This window comes from Vidua macroura, chromosome 19, assembly GCF_024509145.1.
Source record: "Vidua macroura isolate BioBank_ID:100142 chromosome 19, ASM2450914v1, whole genome shotgun sequence".
NCBI lineage: Eukaryota > Metazoa > Chordata > Aves > Passeriformes > Viduidae > Vidua > Vidua macroura.
In genome coordinates this window covers 10,803,151-10,823,474 of record NC_071589.1, presented here as the reverse complement: position 1 = coordinate 10,823,474, position 20,324 = coordinate 10,803,151, and the positions used below count along the sequence as shown (strand labels likewise).

The window sequence follows — 20,324 nt, the reverse complement described above, 5'->3', positions numbered from 1 at the left end:
AAAAGGCACACAAAGCTTTTTAAAAAAATGTATGTAAATAGTCCCAAACATTCCTATATGGACGACATTTTAAAAATGCAACAGGACTAAACAGAACAGAAAACAGATCAGGTTCTGAAGCACCATGAGGTTCTCATTTGTGCAGCTCCATATTAACATCTCTCAGCTGAACTGCACAGTTACTTCATGCACCTCAAAACCATCCCCTTATCACAACTGAGACAAAAACTGAAGGAAAAACAAGAAGAAATGTGGCACAATGTGAAAAACCTAAGAATTCCAGTACTGGTTAAGTTCATAAAACTCAGTCTAGTTCAGGATCTGATAAGGAAGCACAAATGAGCCTGGCCTATGCTGAGATGGAGAAGGGACATCAGCTCTTCAGACTCACCACAAGGCTGAGTTAGAAACACAAATGAGTGCTCAGCAACACCAGACTTCATTTGCAAACACACATTGCCATGCAATGGTTATGAACAGACACAAACATTGAGTAAAAGTGATGTGTTATTCTGGTAGCAGGAGGAAAACAATACATCAGGTAGGAGTCCCTTGGAGTTCAGAGCAGGGCTGTGGTCAAAGTTGTTTCCAGGCAGACAATTAAAATCCACTGATAATATCCAATTTGTTAAATAGTCTTCAGTAATTGCTGTTCTACCTTGCTGAATTACAAGTGCAAAACTGGAAAGGACATGAATGATATTGACAGTAGAAACAAAAGCAAGGGGAATTTAAATACAGCACATAGAGCTGTTTTCTGGAGCCAGAGAGTGTCAATACCCACCCTGCATTTCTCCTTCCAGCTGCCTGCAGAGTCCTGCCTTGGTTCAGTGGTGCAGGTGTTCCTGCAGGTACCTAACATTTGTTGGCCTGAATTTTTATTTATGCAGCTCCATTCTGCCCCTGCCAGGCTTCTCAGTAAGCAAACAAACTCACTTTTCATGTTCAGTGTTCTTGCTTGTACTTTTACCCTTTCTTACATAACAATGCTGGCAGAGAGCAGAGCAGGGGGAGCACCCGGGGCTCCTGCTGTGGGTGCAGGGGGTTGGACACTCCTTGTGGGCATCATCCCCCCTGAGTGAGCACATCCTCTTCCTGGGTCTCCTCCAGATGGGATCCTGCTGTGGAAAGGTGGGTGCAGGGTGACAAGGGAATGAAAAAACCAAGGGGGTTCATGCCACCACAGCTGGGAGCTCATGGTAGTTCCTGGGCACTCACATAAAAAATGGAAAGGAAAACATTACAGCACTTTAGGGTTGAACATATTTTCAACAATTTTCGTTGGAAAGAGAGATAGCACAACCTTCCATTGAAATTCAAATGTTGTGCTGCTGAGACAGCGACTCTCAGGAGCCTGGATGGACTCAGAGATCTCAGAGGTCTTTTCCAGCCTTAATGATTCTGTGAGTCTGCACCAGCACCACTGCCCACCTGGCAAGTGCACAAATGATTTGTTTTCCTAAACCACAGGACAGCTGTATGAAGCTTTAGTGCTGCCATGTTCTAACTAATTATTTCCCTAGAAAAGGGACTGGTTTGTTTTCCCCTGATCTGGTTCTAGAAGAACTTGCATCCACTCTTTTTTGTATTACAAATGATCTGTTTTCAGGACGTGATGAGTGATGCTCTCCTTCCTCCCCACACCAGGCTTTATTCCTTTGGGATGATCTGAGCTGTGAGACAGCAAACCCCAGGGCAAGACTGAACTGGGACTTCCTGGCAAATCTCAAGAGGGAAGTGAACAGGGCATTGCATGTTTTGTCTTCTACGGCCAACGTGGCCTGGTTTGAAATCCATGATCTCATGCCATGCTGGGCCAGGAAAATGGCATATCCAGGGCATGGGTTTCCAGCATAAAATACAAGTGAGGTGATCTGATGTGACTCTATTCACCTGCCAACAGCCCTGGCAGAAAAATAAACAGGTTCTGGGGATGAGCTGCTGCTGGAGGCAAAGCAGGAACCATTAGAAGAGCTGCCCTGACCTGCGAGGAACTGGTGTTTTTGCTTTGAACTTCAGCAAATGTTAATGAACTCTTCATAACTGGCAATCTGGGGTTTTCACTGGTGATTTATTTTCTGGAGGTGCCAAACAAAGGAGACAAATTCAACACTGGAAATACAAATTTGGGTCTCACAGTTGGTTGTCCAGGCCAGTGAAGTGTGGCATTCACATACCCTCTGAACAGAGAGACACTTTCTCAGGATTTCTCCTGAGAGAAGCTGTGAGAGAAGCAGAGAAAAGAGAATCAGTGAAGCAGTTCCAACACCACTGCAGGTCACTCTTCGAGGTGTATCAGGAATTAGATTTGTACATGAAGGTGCATCAGTGCTGAAGAATTTGGTTTCATAATTATTAAAACATGTTCATTTAATTGAAGTTATTGACTTCAGTGCAGTGAAGGCTTAAACTAAAAATAAGCAGAGGCAGTTTCAGTAACAGAAGAAGTTAAAAAACGATTGTGTCCTCCTCCTTACTTGGAGTAGGAAGGTTTTGGTTGTCCTTGATTCATCCCTGCTTTACTGCTCTTCCACTCCTCTGTTGTCTGGCAGTTTTGGAGGGGATGCTGCCAAGAAATTCATTTAAAGTCCTAAATTTTATCCTGTAGGCAACACTTATTTCTGTTTCCTGAGAATAAATTTCATAGACAGACCCCTGAAGAAGAAAACAGGTGAACTCTCTGCCCCATAAATCAGTCAGGCTTCCTGAAGAGGCCAAAGATCCAAAACTACAGATGCCTGCACAGAAACACTTCAGAAAAAGCTTCAGCCTTGAAGTTCACAGTGTTTTCCATAAGCCTCAAGCCCTCAGTCTTCCTCATGCATATTTTCAAGGGTCAACAAATCAAATATTTACTGTCTCAGATCCTGTTCATCAGTGAATCAAGACATGATGGTGCAAGAATCAGCAACAGTGAACTGCTCCCAGGAAAGGCATCCCACTCTCCAGTGCAGGATGGAGGATGGACACAAAAGGCACATCCACATGCAACAGGCTCGAAGAATGAAGTATATTTTAAATAAAACTAATCTAGTTTTCCATCTTATTATATACATGTGTGCTGTATGAACACACAGAGGCAAGTTCCTTGGGCTGAAAGGCAACGCGGTGTACAAACAGAAAATATTCACTGCAGAAATTTTAGTGGGAAAAGGAGCAGAGTACAACACACAGAATAGACTTTCTCCACCTTCCGGACTCCAGTGCTATTTTGGCTGCCAACAGTACACAAAATTTCCACTGAAGGGCAAATCAAACCAATTTCCCTGAGGATGGAGGCATCCGAAAACTCGCTGAGGTTATTCCATGAGTGCCTACGCGTTCTCTAAGCGGATGAGCAGCTTCACTTTGAATCCATGTCAAACCACAAGGACTGGCTGATAATAACATTCAATTAAAATGATCTTGTTCCTCTAGAAAAAGCTGGCAAACAGCTCCACCTCACCTCTCCTAGCTGGGCACAATGGGGTGATTGATGCTGCGAGGAAATGGGATAGGTTTGTACCGAGGAGCCGACGGGTCAGGTTTGGTGACAGTGTTTGTAGGTTTAACCTCTTACCCAAATCTCTGAGATGAACAAGCCACTTCTGCTGAGCACACAACTGTGAGAAAGTCAGAGCTAGAGCTGGCAAACACCGAGCTGAGCTAATTAGACAGGTGTTTTGACAAACCCCAAACTCTACGCTTTTATTTGGACCTTTTGATGTCGTACCTGGTGCTGTTTCACACCGCTGGGGCTCCAGAGAAAGGCAGGAGCTGCTCCCCTGCTCGGCTCTGGGGTGAGTTTGCCATCTGATCTGCTGAACACACAGATAAAAGTCGCCGCAGACTTTTCTCCCTTTTCAAATGCAGCACTGTAACTTGGGAAGTTCTTTTATTCTCAACTCTGCTGACGCAAGGAAGTGGCAGGAATATGGCAGCTTTGGCTGCTCTCCTTTTGTAGCTCTTTGTAAATAATCTTTTAATGCTAACAAAACAATAGGTATTTTCATTTTGGATGGAAAAAGCATTCCAGTTATAGAAAATTAAGGCAATGCCTTTCAAGAAATCCTACTGACCACTTGATTCTTCTTCTACCCTGCCTTTAAGTATTGGTAAATAGTTACCATGCACAGGTATCAGATTCTTCAGGTTTCTCTTGTTACACTTAAGAAAAGCCCAACTATTATGAAAATGGTGAAGTTTAACAAAGATATTTCTATTTCCCTGTGATGTGCCATTCAAAAGTGTTAGCCAGTCATTTTTTAAAAAACACTCTTGATATTTGATCTTCTTGAGTTTCAGTTACATATAAAGCTGGAGAGCCAGCAGAAAATTCTAAGTGGAATCTGAAGATTTCTTAAGTCAACACTCATTTTGGCAGGAGGATTTTAATGCACAAAGCTGAAGTCCTCAGTGACTCTCTCCTGCTGATATCCCTGGAGCAGCCAGCACCACGATTAGCACAAAATCAAAAGCAACCTACAGCAGAACATACAGCTCTGCAAAAAAAAAAGGATGTGGACACAAATGCTGGAAGTGGTGTAGGCACAGTGGCATCAGCCAGAGCAACCTGGTGCTGCTCCAGCTCGCCCCTGGGATGAGCCAGGCCGTGAGAGAGATCTCTCAGGGAAAGGAGATGTTGATAACACAGCAGGCCCACATCCCCAAAGCCCTGCTTGCCAAACCCTGCACCTCGCCTTGCTGTGGCAGGCTTTAAACCCTTCAGTGCAGAGCTATAAACGTTTGTGGCCCGCGGAAGGTTCGCTTTGAAGACGTCGCTTTCCCCGGCACCCTTTTGTTGGTGGAAGCCGTGGCTCACACGGATTGTGTTTCCACCTCCACGGCTGGAGAAGCCCTGCAGTCAAGGCTGTTCCAGGAGCAGGGAAGGAGGCTGTGTTCCAGGAACACACTGGAACTGGAACAAAGCACAGCCCTTGGAAAGCCTACACAGCCCTGTGCACAGACTGTTTTACAGATGCCCCGTCTTTGGACGGCATTAGACACTTGTTTTTATCTTTATCTTTTTTTTTTTTTTTTCCCTCTCCAGTAAAGTCCCAGACCTTGGAGCACAGGCTCTTCCTCCTGGGCATTCTGCCTCCTAACTCCTGGGTATCTCCCCAGCTCTGTCTTTTTTAAGCACCACTTTCTCCTTCTGCTCTCTGGAGAGAAAAACGCCTTTGAAATGTAGCAGTAAACTCTGAGCATCACAGCAGCCTTAAGAAAGCTGATTTCCATTTTCTTACAACACAGTTCTAAACCTTGTCTGCCCTTCTTTACAAACCGTTTGTGCTTCTATCAGTATTACTTAACACTTACTAATAATAAGTGTTTTTTCTGCACCTTTTTAAATACCCAGGACCCCTCTCAGTGTTATTATTCTTGTCTTGTCAATTAAAAACAGTGAATTTTATGGCTGGTTTTGAATTTTTCCCTATTTTTCCACTGCAAAATTTGTGTAGTTCACATTATTAAAAGCAAGACAGTTTAGCTGTCTTTATTTTAATATTTTATTCTGCATTTATAGAATCTTTAACTGTATAATGTGGAGACAGGTGGCATCCCTTCTGGGGCTAACAAGGAATAAAAAGGACTTCATGCAGCAAAGTGCCTTCTGGAGGGAAAATAAAACATTGAGGACAACAATGATAATGTAGGAAAAAGTAAAAATACCAACTTTTAAACCTGTCAGATAAATCTGGACTGCAGTTCAGAGGAAAAGGCAGGCACTAGCTCTAGTCTTTTATAAAACTTGTAAGTCTGATTTTGCTGTTGGCCATGGTAAGTTCTTCAATGTGTTGAGACATGAAAAGTCAAGAAAAATGCCAGAGTGCAAAGTTTGCTGCAGGAAAAAAAAAAAAAAAGATGACTCAATTCTTTGCCTCACAAAGCATGTCAAAGATATTACAAAGTACTTACAGATGCTCAGCCACTCAGATTGCCTGGCTGGCCAAACATCTGAAACCCTGTAATTCTGAAGAGAAGGTACTATGCTTCAGACAATGAAATAATTTCTGTGGCAGCAGAAAAAGAGAGATGCTTTTGAAAGGAAGAGTTTTTAAAATCAGAATATCAGTTCTGATCAATAGCTATCTAAGCCTAACACGGAAGTCAGCCTATTTTAATTATCATTATAAGGAATGAGTCAATAACAGCTTTTAAAGATAACCAGGTAATGGAATCAAGAGACAGAGCTGAAGCAAGAGTTGAAAACCTCAGGGCTAAACCCTCCTTTCTCTAACAGACAGAATTTGGGTGAAACTACCATTTACATCAACAAAGACTGTGAAAAACAGGTGCCTCAGAGTTAGGACCCCATGAAACAGAGAAAGCAAGGCCATAAAAGACCTGCAGATTTAATTTACCTATTCTTTTGGAAAATGTGACTTCCTCTGCTGATCAAACACAATATAGGAAGTTATGAGCAAGATAAAGTCATTTGCCTGGTAAATTTTAAAGTCTGCCTTCCAATGCTAAAGCACCAGTGTTGGTGCCTTGTAATTCCCTAATAAAAGACACTGCAGAGTTATGAATGTTATTACAGGCTAAAGTCAGTGACAAAGAAATAAAGATCCATGAAAAAGCACTCCACGCATTTAGCATCAAGATGGTCGCTTACAAGTCTTTCTTTCACCATGCCAAATGGTTTATCATGGTAATGCTTGGGCACAAAGGCAATTAGAAGGATTAGAAGTGCCTCTGGAGAACTTTGTGACACGCACATCTCCGAGGCTCTGCGGTGACTGACAGCGTCTGGCACGGCTCTGGCCACAGAGCCACCACCAACAGTGGGGCATGTTCTGACCAGATGTCTTACAAGACATGATCCAGTGCCAACACTGAAATGCTGACCTCCTTTCTACAGGCACTGCTGGCTAAAAAAAAAAAAAAAAAAAGAAACAAAAAAACCCCAAAACCCCCAAAAAAACCCAACAAAAAAACCAAAACAACAAGAAAAAAAAACCACAAAAAAATCCAAACAACCAAAAAACTCTTTCATCCAAGTTAAAACAGAAAATGCAACAAAATATCTTAAAAATCTTATCTATAATGTGGGTCTGTTGACAAAATTTATCCTGAGCTAGTAGTTGAGGTTGTAGCAGTTAATTCTGCCACCTCAGTGTATCCTGGGGAATAAAGCAAGTCAAGACTCCCTTTCCAAAAAGCCCTTGACACAATATATGCCTTTACCCTGAGTTTTAGATTTTCATTTAGAGTTTACACCAAGCTTTCAGGGCTTTTCTGCCCTAATTAATGTCCCCTGTGCTGTCACTTACACAGGATCACAGCCTTCATTTCCACCTTTGCCACAACCCTTGGGTGAAGTCAAGGCTTTGCCCTCCTGTCTCCCTTTTAAAACAGGACTAAAAATGCTTCTTCTCCACATCAGGGCAGCTTAGGTTGGGTGCTCTCAGATGCCTCTCATCCCTTCATAAGCACTAATTAAGGGCATTTAAACCACTTAGATTTAACTTTGCTGGGGACTTTTAAACCAGTAAACTAGAATTATTTATTTATTACCAACTCTAGCCCTGGCTCTGGCAGAATGCTGGTGTTCCAAAAGGTGTTTTGAGGACAAAAAACTGAATACCTCTGCAGGGCTGCAGTCACTCAGTTAATGTTCCCAGAGACCTAATGTGCTTTTCCTTTTAATAAAGAATATTATTTGTAGTTACCAGTGGAATTTGCTAATAAACATGGCTGATGATGAAATAGAACTACAAGCAAAATTAGCTCGTGCATCAAATTTTTAAAAACACAGGTTTTTGATAAAAAAGATTTGGTAATTTTTACAGTTGCATGGAGGAAATTCACTGTGTTGATAAAAGCCTCAGTACTTTGCAGAGGAGAAGATCCTTTGGCTCCAAGATACAGCAGCATTTAACAAATATAGGATGCCAGGAATACTCAATGCCCACAAAGGCCCAGACAATTTAAACCCCCAAAATTTTCCCTTTGCTCTGCTATGGCTATAAAACACTTTGACTTTTTTTTCCCCCCTCTCAACATTTTTAAACATAACAAAGAAAAACAACTGTTTCAAAATTTTTCACATAAAGGGGAACATTATTATAGGCCATTCTTTCCTAGAAATCTTTTAAGTATTATTTATTAACAGAATTAATCTGATCATAAGCTGGCTGACATACAAAGTGTTGAAATCTGTCATCTTCCAACCATGCTTTGCTAATGAAATTTTGGTGTTAATTCAGGGATTTAACAGACTCCTAGAATCTGTAACAGGAATCAAACAACAATTGTGGTTCATCTGGCAAAAAAAGCAGCATTTTCCCCCTTTTCTGTTGTGGGTTTGTCACTGTATGCTCTCCATCATCCATTTCTTTCCAGAATCTACTTTTTGATGTGGAGTCCCCACTTGGCCATCAACTTCAGCATTAAAATGCTCTGAACATGTTTTGCAGTTCCAATCCCAGGAAATGTTTTGTACTTTCAATCCCAGGATCCAAAAGGATTTCATAAAAAACAGAACAACTAAGCCTAAACAACCAAGGCTGGGATTTCATAAATAACCTCAAGGCATCTTTATGATGCCACCAACTTCTTGTTCTGCCCAGTCCAGTAACCAAAAGCAGCAGAGAAGTTTGGTAAATGCTCTGACCATTGGAATTATCAAGCTCCAGGCTGCTGTGGGTAGATCACTACGAGGATGCAAGAAACATAATTTTAAAAGTTAAAAAAAAAATTAAAAATTTAAAAAATAAAAATAATAAAATTAATAAAAAAATAAATAATTTTTAAAAACATCAGTGACCAGTGCCCAGACATTGCCAGTTCAGTGCCAGCCCCTCACTGGAGAGCTGAAGCATCACAAAGGGGTACCAGACATGGCACTTCAGGCAGGTTTTCCCAACATCTGCAGGGTGTTTGGAAAACATCACACAGCTGTGATCCCAGCTGGTCCTGGGACTGTGACTCCTGATCTCTGGGCACAGCTCAGTGACCAGGTGAGCTCTGCTCTGGGTCCTTGGGCTCTGCTCTGAGTTTAACTCCTGGAGAGCCCAAAGCAAGGACGTCCATGGCTCTGGGTTTGGGGTCACACCTCAGCTGCTGAGGGCTCTGCCACGAGACTCTGCTGCTCTGTGGCACCAGAGGGGTCACCCTGTGAGCCACAAGAGAGGAACATGAGAGCCAAAGGTTTGTCCTGATGTTACGAGTGATGACAAGTCTGACTTGCCCTTAGGCCAGACCTAACACAGGTCTTCAAGCATTTGTCTCAAACTGACCCAAACTGAGGCCATCTGAAGGCAAAAAGCCTTGTTCAAATTGGGTTTGTAGGTTGTCAAAAGAATGTTCTCGAAAGTTTCATTTATTCTTTTTGACTAATATTTAAGATACTACCTTAAAAAATACTGAGTTGAAGGAGATGGATGCAATTGTGCAATAATAACAAATCAGAAATCTTTTACTAGCAAAGAGAGTCAGGAATTTGAATTAACATCAAAATCATGTATTATGGCATCCACATCTGGATATCACTTTACTGCCTAAATCCAAAACTTCTCTGAGAGCCAGTTGGTTTCTGTAAAAATGTATTTCTCTCTTTGAAAGGAAATAATAATTGGAAGGTCTTACAGGAAGCCACCCAATACCAATAGAGGAAATTGCAATCTGTTCCTCAATGTTAGTTTAAATCAATGTTACATTTAGGAAAGGCTGTTTTTTAATGATAGTATTTTCAATAGCTTTTACTACACCGAGTCTCCTCAAAGGCTTGCATTATATTAAGAATTGCTTTGTTTGTAGAATGTTTCTTTAATCAAGGTCTTCAGCTTACCCTAGGTTAGATGTTGTTCCCCATCTCCAGGACATCCAGGATTCCATTTTCACCAAAACCCTGTTTTTTTTTTTTTTTTTTTTTTTTTTTTGCCCCAGGCTAATAAAAAGCAAAGTATTTCTGCATATGCTTGCCTAGAAATATGTGTGGTTCTTAAAAATACAAAGTGATCAAATATTAAAACCACCTTTTTCTGTTTCCAGAAGTATACACAGCATTTTAGCTTCCTAGGAATTTTCTGCTTGGGTATCTGGATTTCAGTAAATTTCCATTAAATCAGTGGTTTCAAAGGAAGATTTTTTTTTAATACAGTATTAATGATACTAAACAAAATTTAAGAACTCCAAGCAAAACAGCTCCTCCAATTTCTTCTCCAAGTTGACAAAATCTTTTAAAACATACTCCCAGCACCAATGCTAAAAACTCCCTGGGACACTGCTCAGAAATCCTGTGCAGAATTTCCCTGTGGTTTTTATGGATTTCATTACATTGTAAAGTAATAACATCAAAATGAAGTTTATAACAGATTTACATGCAGAAGGGTTTCATACCACCTATAATCATTACTGTTCAAAAACTGGTGTTGCCAACAGCTGAATTATTCCACTGCGTGTGACTTAAGAGAATCCAGAAATTCAAGAGTAGAGTTTGCACCAGAAGAAAAATGCTGCTTAAGAGTCTAAACCATGTTTTTCCAACATGTAACTCAAGAAAGCACATGATAACTTGAATTACAGTGTATTTCTGACTCTGTGGAAGATGATTCCACTGTCACGGGGTTTCTGCAGATCTTGGTGGCCTCTGGAAAAGTGAACTACAAACAGTCCATGTTCCAAAGTGGTAAAAATTCACCTGCACCTGAAAATAATGTGATTTACCTGTGTTCTCTCTGCAGAGCCTGGTGATAAAATAACCTACCTGTGGTGATTGCACCTGCTTAACAGATTACAGCCAGCATTTTTATAGTTACACCTTTCACAGAATGAGCAGAAAGAAAATTCTTTTCCTCAACAAGCACACAAATAAAGGCAGACATTCTCCTTAAGAAAAAATAATGACAACTAAAAATTGATGAAAGAAAGGAAAAATCTCTGCAGACGATGAGACAGTAATGACAACCTAATGCAAGTCATTCCAACATAGAGGACAGCATTAACTGCACCATAATCCAATGGATTTCCAACATTAAAAAACTTCCATGGTATCTGTCAGGCACAAAAAAAAATTATGTAAACTGTAGGAGTTGATTTTTCCATGAGTTTTTACATTTAATAATGTAATTCTTTGGTATGATTGAATGCCTTTACAAAGGAAAAGAAAAGGAATTTCATTCTTCTACACAACTTCCCATGAGGTGTTTTTCTTGTCAAACAGAGCAGATGACAGTTTCAACATTTTCCCATTGCTCTTTATAACTCTGAGAAGAAAAAATGTTTAAAAGCCAGTTCTGCTCACTTCTACAGGTGGGATTCTCTGCAGCCACTTTGAGTCAAGGTGTCAAAGCAGCAAGAACACAATGTGGCTATTCCGTCCCTTAAAGCAATGAGAAAGGCCAAAGAACGGAATTCTGATGCAAAATATGTCTGAAAAAATATGATAGAATATGTATAAAACTACAGATAACAAATACTCTATTCCTTTAACATTCAGCACAGACTTTGCTTGTATTTTTCCCTGGAAGCTATGCACAAACTGTCCTTCAATGCAGCCTTCCACATAAAAGTTGGGAAGGTTTGTGAAAACCAGGCTGCAGCCCAGGCCACGCTGCTGCCTCACACTCCTATTTTTCACCTTTCCTCTCTTTCAAGCCCTGAAAGCACAACATAAAGGTGCTGAAAATACACTAAAGCATCAGGGCCAGCACAAAAAGAAAGAGAACAGGAAAGATTCAAGTATTTGACAGACATGGATGGATTAGATTTGCCAAATCCAGGTGCTTTATGCAGGCACAGGATCAGCTAGAGGAGAGGGAGCCTGACACTCAGCTCCATCAAAGGCAAGGTCTGGGGATGTCTGGGTGAGCTCTGTGTGAACAGGAACCATCCCTGCATTCAGAACTTTTAATTACCCTCACCCAGGCAGCAGCATCAGCGACTGAAATCCCCAGATTACCTTGACTGCTCTGTCATTATCTGTCATCAGCTGCTGCTTCTCATCTTCCAACTTCTGCGCAACTTCCCGGAGCCGCTGCTCCATCACAAGCTGCTGCCGGCTGTTCTCCTCTGTCAGGAAGGAAATGGTTGTCTTCAGTTCAGCTATCTCCTGAAAAGAAAGCAGCATGTTGAAGCTCCCCTCAGTAAAAGACATGTATTTTGCATTTTTTTTTAATATAAACACGGCAATGGCAAGCTCTGCTGTGCGAGCTGGATGTTTGAAATTAGCACACTGCACTCTAGCAGGGCATGGAACTCCACGCAGAGAAAAGGAATAGAACAAGGCTGTCAATGACAAGAATCGCTGAACACAAAATATTTGGAAGTGTTTTCCACTGTGACATTCCAAAATATTTACTCATGAGAACAAAGCACATCTGTGATCTTCAAACTGGAGCCTGCTCCCCATCTTGCACCGCTCTGAAAGCTGGAGTGTGAGTTTACATTGGGATGGTGCTGCTCCTTTTCCAGGGGGATATTTTACACCTTGATACTGCTGAGAAGAAAAATGCCCACATTCACACACTGGAATGAAATTTAAACCTGACAGTGACATTTCTGAGCTGCTGAAAGGAGCAGATTTTGCTGAGCAATACAGTGAGGACCTGACTCCACATCCAGGACCTTCATCCAGACCTTTTAGGTGATTCACTTGTCATCTGTTGAATTGTATTTGTTTTACCTTTTTCATCACTGGGGAAAGTCATAACTAACCCTGATCCTTTAGGCATATTTACAGAATTTTATACTGACATGTCATCACCCAGCAAAGCACTTAAACATGTGGGAGAGTCACTGACTTTAATGTATATATTCAAGCTTAAGGTTAAGCTGCTGTAGCAGCATATTACAGAATAATTCTAAAAGCACTTTAGCACACAGGCAGTTCTGGGAGAGACTACCAGAGTGCTTAGACTTTGCCAGGCCTCCTCACTGGCAGAAAAACATTTATCTATATTAATTACATGGTTATTTAGGAAAAAAAAATCAAGTTAAAAAAAACCTAATAATAGGCCAGAACCAGTGTAAGAAGAACTGTGCTACAAATGAAGGTATTAAAGTCACTGAGAAAAGGGGAAAAGCCTGATTAAAACTCTGTATTTCTCTTTACCTACTTGAAGAAGCCAGGAAGTAACCCAGATTATGTGTAAAACCTACCTCTGTATTTCTATATTGCTTTTCTAAAAAAGAAATGCATATTTCAAAAGATAATACCCATCAAAAAGAAGGGTTTTTGAGACCAATATGCCAAAGGTTAGAGATTATCTGGATAGGGTGTAACTCTTTAGCCAGGATTAAGAAGTGTCTCTGGGTTTGCAGTTCAGGCAATTGTTTAGAAGACAGACAATTTGCAGAAATGTGGTTTTACCAGGTGTGTGATGCACAGGAGAAAGCAGAAGAAAGCAATGGAATCTATAAATTTTTAAGATAATAACTTGAAGCCATGCAAAACGACAGCATTTTGATTATGTCCCATTTTGTCATTTTAAAAAGAAAACAAAGCAGCAAACTCCTCAGTATAACACAAACCTGAGATTTAAAGCTTTTACTGGGTTGAGACCCTGGTCTAGCACAGGAGTTCTGAAATCCAAGCAAGGAAATTTCAGCAGGAATTGATGAAGAAAGATCTGCTTTGTGCAGTATTTTTCAGAGCAAAAATTTCTATTTACTTTGTATAAACTTCAGAGGACATTTCTTGAAATATCTTCTCTGTGTGGGTGTTAAAAGTGAATGTTCCAAGAGGCCACAGAGAGAAAGATTGGACAGATGTTGTCAGCAAGGCGACCACAAGAAAAGTTGCAATCGACCAATTATTAACAGTGAGCTACAAAAAAAACCCCAAAGCCAAGCATGTCCAAGTAACTTGAGGGATTTGATTTAAACCCATACAAGTAAAGAAATTCAGACATCAGGGTGAAACTGTTTTATTGAGCCAAACAGCCCTGACAGATGATGGATGTGTTGTGTCTGCCCCAGAAAGTGCTGAGGAACCGGGTCCAGCTCTCACCAGTAAAATGCCCCAGCTACAGCAAAGCCACCTTAATACAAAACATGTCCCCAAATCTTGAGACTGTTCAGCAGGCCAATAAATATTATATGACAGAATAAATTTTGTCAGTGTGACAAAATTTATTATGGCATTTAGGTTAAAAAGTTCTTACCTTGCCCTACCTACGTGTTCCCACTGCAACAATTAAAGCAATTTCCCTCATCCCTTGCTTAAAAATTCAGAAATGCTTCAATTGTTCCAACTGTCTTTAAAAAATGGACCAAGAACCATTTTTGTATTGACACTAGATTGTGTCTGGCATGGAGAGGCTGCCTTGATTCCACTCACATGTGGGTGACAATGACAAAAGGTAAAATAGAGGTAGCAATGGAAGGGATCTCTTCCTTCAGGTCTGACATGGATTAAATGTTACTTTTTGAGCTTTAACCATTTCCTGCTTTTCAGGTTTAGATGGAAAGATTAAAAAAAGAAGGTTTTTTTGTTGTATCTTTCTTTCTTTCTTTATAAATAAGGCTCTCAAAAATTACTAAATTACTCATTTAAAATTACTAAATTACTAATTTAAAATTACTGGAAGGGTATTTTGGAAAGAGAACATTATCTCTATTTACCACAGAATCGTGGAATTGGTGAGGGTGGAATGGACCAGTTTAAAGAAGTATTACCCAGAGCTGGTTGCTCAGGATCAGCCCAGTCAGGTTTTAAGTATCTCCAAGGATGGAGACTCTACAACCTCTCTGTATGCACATAAATGTGTAAAAATACAGGTTAGATTTTAGAAATAGAATATAAGACATATTTACCAATGATTCTGATAAAGCAGTGTGAAAAAGTGACAATAAATGTCACCAAAAAGGAAGTCACAATTTTGGACAAGTGTTACAGAGACTAAGACTCAAAGGAGCTGAAAAGCTGAAATCAAGGGGTTTAAAAATTCTGAAGTGTTGGTAAAACAGTAAAGTTTGCAGTTTCTTGTTGTTGTCTCACTGATCATTTCTGTCTAGATTGGAGGCTGCTAAACCCTTCTTTGTAATGTTTTTATTGATTTTAAAAGACTATTATTGGACTATTGGCTGCAAACTCACTTTGCAGTGCAAGGCAGACATTCTGCTGTGGCTGGGAGCAATGAGGAGAATGACACCTCCAAACAAATCCTTGTGGCAATTTTCTTCTTATTAAAAGCTTAACTCCTGGTTGCACCTCCATCGTTTTTCACACTTCAGTGCTACCTGTCAGTCAAACTGAAAGCTGAAGTATGTAAAAATTATCCAGCTTATTTTTAAGCATTTTTGTGAATTCAACACTCATTTTCTTCTTTTGAGTTCTCTGAAGACCAAAAACTCAAGTCAAAACCAGTCTGCCTCCAGGACACTGACATTCCTCAAGGTGCTGTTTTGGGCAGAACTGGTGGGGATCAATAATAAAGGTGAAAAAACCTTGGGTGACACCACCTTTAACATGAAATGCAAGTCCTGGCTGTGCAATGGCTCCTGATTTTGTGAGATGTGCTGGTTGAAGGAAGACTCACCTTCACCCACCTCACCCACCCACCTCACCTTCCTTCCCACTGGCTGAAGGACGTCTCAGTCCTCTGGGGTCCCCAGGAGATGAAAAAGATGAAATTCGGAACTCAAAAAACCCACCTCTATTTTCCAGCTTAATGCTCTGCAGTTTTTTAGTTAAAATCTGCAAGAAGACACTGGATGTTTGATTTAGCAACGGGATACGACTTCTCTTGGTTGTCAAGACCAGCAGTAACTCAACTTTTCATCAAGTTCCCAAGTGGAACAGGTTCACCTGAGCTCCCTGTGTGCTGGCCACCTACCTGCGTGGCCTTGGCCAGTTTGTGGCTGAACTCCTCCTCCGTCTGCTTCAGCCGCCTGTTGGCCTGGAACACACACAAAAGAGAGCCCCGTTAGCTCAGACACAGGACGTGCACAGACACTTTGCCACCGGGCCCTGGGCCTGGCACCTCCTCCACATGCCTATCACCGAGCGCCGGCCCCGCGCCAGCCCCAACGCCCTTTTGTGGCAGCCAAAAAACCGCCAGGGCTGGGCTTTGATCTCGGGCCAACTATTCATCACTTGAAAGAGGGGAGAAATTGTACCTCTGCTGCCAATTATTAGAAAAACATAAAGAGTCCTGCGGATTAAAAAAAGAAAAAAAAGGAGAGAATGAGTGTGAGTGTGTGTGTGTGTGTGTGTGTGGGGCAGGGGAAGGAGGCAACACACATAAACGAGTTTATCAGGATGAATTTGTTTCTGAACAGAGGGGGGAAAATGAGGAGAAAGTCCCAGGCAATGTGACATGGGGGATGCAGCTTCACCTCTCAGTTATGTGTCTGCAACTCCCATTGCTCCCATTGCTCATCCCTCCCTAGGGAAAGGTGGGAATAACACTGAAAATCCACCCAAGATGCAGCTGAACCAGTGTGGACATACAGCTCTTTCCTTACCCCCAGCTTTTTTTTTTCACAACTCAAAGCTAAAGAATAAACCAAACTGAAAACAAGGCTGCTTGGTCATATCAGAATCAAATCAGGAAATATTTCTATAACCCCAGGAAAAACAGCTCTTAAGGTTTTTTTTCCCCTCAAATAATTTAATTTCAGAAATAATTTGATAATAGTGATATTAATTAAAAAAAAATGCAATTTCACTTCAGGAGAGAAACCTGATTTGTATTTTTCTTGCAGAAACCAGCCCAGCCCAGCTTCACCACGCTGTCCTCAGGTGAACTGCTCGGCGCTCTCTCCTTGGCTCTCAAACTTGAGGACAGGTGTCTAAGGCAAATATTTTCTTAGGGGGGACAGAGTATCACGCAGCTGAGTTCTGAAGCAAATTTAAGCTGATTAAGTTTTCAAAATCTATCTGACCTCCTGCTCAAACCTTTGATCTGTCGGCCTTAGTTTTACGGCACCGCATCCAGCACCCAAGCGCCGGCTCCCGCCAGCCCCTCTTTGGGGGGACCAAAATAACCCACAGGGGCCCCCAAAGCCTCTGAACCCCGTGTGCATCCAGCTCAGGCTCCATTTCTGCAAACTCCAGGGATTTCAGGCAGGCAAAGAGTCTTATTGATTTTACTGGGCTATAAATCGAGGAGCTTAGAGCCGCGGATCGTCATGGTAGGGCTGGAATGATCCTTGGCAATCCGGGCAGCTCTGTAAGGTGCAGCTCAGCGTAAGAATATTACAGCCAGTTCAAAGTAATCCTAAACTTTACATGAAATTGCAATTTCAGATCCTCAATCCCTTCAAATTCCAAAATTATGAAACATATGGATGTCTACATCTGTTTGCTGGTACTAAGGAATCTACTAAAAAAGGTATCAAAACCAATTATCAAATTTGTGCATCATTTTTGAGATAACATTATGACTTGGTCTTGTTATAAACAGAGATAATGGCAATACACATTGGCTTGATTCAGCATCAAGAAGAATTCTGGAGCACCAGAGAAATTAAATTTCACTTTTTCTCCATTTATCACTCAAAGTGGACCACAAACACTGTAATGCCCATGGTGGGAGTGCATAAATAAAAGGAGTGGTGACACAGCACCAGTCATCCCAGGGAGCTTTGTCCATGCTCTGTTTCTCCTTGTACTCGGGCTGACCCACGTTAACACTCGTTCCATTGTACTGCAGCCGAGTTTCAGATGATGTTTTACCACCACTGCATGTCATAAAGTGACTGAAACTGCCAGTTTATCTTTAGAGAAAAGAAGTAAAAAAATAAATTACAGCAGTACCATAAATTACTGTTAGTCCCAGAAAGGGAGAGGGACTCGTCAGCAAGGCACTGCACAGATCACCTTACAGCTGCTCTCGCTCAACTTGCCTGGGGTAAAAGTCCTCATCTTTCATAGATGCTGCTTTATAACCTCCTGAACCCACAGAAGAAATCCCAATAAATAATGAAGAACCACTTATGAGTTCCATAAACAAATTAGAATTTGTTTGTTCACACTGAGTAGAATCAGGCTGACCTCTGAACAGGACAGAGGTGATCCAACAGAAAGATACTCTGAATTTCACTGTTTTATTCCTAACTAAAGGCAAAGAATGGATATCCTACCAGTTTACTTAAAAGGAATTGCAACATTTTATTTTATAATGGCTTTAACAACTTCCAGCTAGCAAAATATTTCTAATTTTTGTCTCCCAGTCACCAACAAACCATGAATTCTTACATTTTTTTCCAGTCCCTGGAAAATTGCAGAGGTACTGAGCTCCCAAAGCTTCCCCTGGAAATAGCACAAGCACAGCCCCATGGGCTCTGGTTGTCTAAAACTGGTTATATTGGCCCTGTGGCACTAAAAACTATGGACAGTCCCTGCCAGTAACAGGGACTTACAGGAAGGCTGGAGAGGGACTTTTCACAAGGGCATGCAGTGACAGGAAAAGGGGGAATCGCTTCCCACTGATGGAGGGCAGAGTTAGATGGGATATTGGGAAAGAATTGGTCCCTGTGAGGGTGGGCAGGCCCTGGCACAGGTGCCCAGAGCAGCTGTGGCTGCCCCTGGATCCCTGGCAGTGCCCAAGGCCAGGCTGGACAGGGCTTGGAGCACCTGGGACAGTGGAAGTGTCCCTGCCATGGCAGGGGGTGGCATGAGATGATTTTTAAGGTCCCTTCCAACCCAAACCATTCCATAATTCTGTGGCTCCTGCTGACTTCAGCTTTTCCCTGAGGTCTGTAACACCCAGCAGCTCTTGCATCATCACAAACCACATGAGCAGCTCTGATGAAGGCAGAGACCACAATTTACAGCACTGAAAAGATCCAACTCGTGGGGCTGCCTGGGCACCCTCTTTTCCACTGCCACCTTTTAACTGCAGAAATATGAAGCTTCTCCTTTCTTAAAACCTGCAACTAAAACTAATTTAGTACCTCTTCATACAGACTGTTGCTTTGCAACCAAGGGAGACATAAACCACCTTCCCTGGGGCAGAGGTAGCACTGCTACACTTTTTACTCTTTTTTGTTTTAAGGAATGAGTAAATACACACAGAGCTGTGTACAGGGAACATCAGGGGGGATTTATATCACATTTATCTTGATAAATGAGAAGGTTCACACTGGCCTGGTGCACACACACAGAGCAGTTTCATGGGCTCCTTCTTTTCCAGCTGGCTGCTGGGTGCACGTGCTGGAGGAAGCATGAGCTGTTTCTGAATTATTTTGAGGGCATTCCCTCCCTTTCAGGTTAGCTGCTATTTCAGAAACATAATGAATAAGAATCCAAGTGGAAGGTGAACATTTGGAGGGTCAGCCAGTGTTCATTAAAGTCAAGCTCTTTTTATAGCAATGGGCAGCACTACAAATAGAGTTAATGGTCTGAAACCAGTTTTCCGTGTGCGAGAAGTGGCTGCTGAAATTCCCACTTGGCAGAAGCTTGTCAGAAATATCAACTGGAATATCCATTTTTATAATGAAAAAGGTTTAAATTGGATAAGCAGCAGAGAAATTCCACTGATTCAAAAACAAGCTCCTGTTTAGTTTCACACAATTAATACATATTTTAGCTAAAATTATCTGATTATGATGATTTTACATGCAGTTATTTTGTATTATAGGGGACTTTTGCATTAAAAAGATTACATCCTTTTTGCAGTTAATTGGTTTTAAAAACCAACTGTAATTCTTTAACAAGCCTTAAAGCATCATATTGTGGTTGCTGAGCAAAACTGCATCGACTTCAACAAAACATTTCACAAAAAAAATTGAAACAGTTATTAGCACTCCAGATGTGGAGACTGAATTAAATGGATGCTCTTCTAACACTGCCCCATTTTCACTTTCTCCTTTCATGGAACAGAACAGCATCAGTAAAAGAGCAGAGGATCTATGACAGGACCACATCACAGGAGCACACCGTGTCCTACCCTAATTACCAAGTATTTATAAGCTATTTGAAGGTATGAGGTGCAGCAGAGGGAACTGTCAGTGCCAGTTCCAGTGGATGGAGCACATGCCCTGAACACCCCCAGGTCCCTCTGCTCCAGCTGCACTCTGGGGTTGGCAGCCACGTGGACAATTCCATCCTCCAGCAACACCCATGGAGGCATTTGGGGTGTCTTGGATATTTCTCAAGAATGAAATTGTCCAGAAGCCTTGAAACATTACAAATCTGTGCATTGTGTAAGATATTGAGGAAAATCCACCCCTGGGAGGGTGGGCAGGCCCTGGCACAGGTGCCCAGAGCAGCTCTGGCTGCCCCTGGATCCCTGGCAGTGCCCGAGGCCAGGCTGGACAGGGCTGGGAGCAGCCTGGGACAGTGGAAGTGTCCCTGCCATGGCAGGGGGTGGCACTGGATGAGTTTTAAGGTCCCTTCCAACCCCAACAATCAGGGTTTAGTGATGGGCTTGGCAGTGTTTGGTTTATGG

General features: G+C 41.7%; 1 protein-coding gene across 6 annotated transcripts in view; it reads right to left on the bottom strand.

Annotated features, from left to right (window-relative positions):
• The window catches only part of CEP112 (centrosomal protein 112), a 158,179-nt gene that overhangs the window by 28,220 nt on the left and 109,635 nt on the right, over positions 1 to 20,324 (bottom strand). For all 6 annotated transcript variants that reach the window (XM_053995052.1, XM_053995050.1, XM_053995055.1 and 3 more), the window contains exons 22-23: positions 15,765 to 15,827; positions 11,888 to 12,037 (exon numbers count right to left, since the gene is read on the bottom strand). In XM_053995052.1, coding sequence (XP_053851027.1) covers positions 11,888 to 12,037; positions 15,765 to 15,827 — 213 coding nt within the window. The remainder of the gene's footprint in view (positions 1 to 11,887; positions 12,038 to 15,764; positions 15,828 to 20,324) is intronic.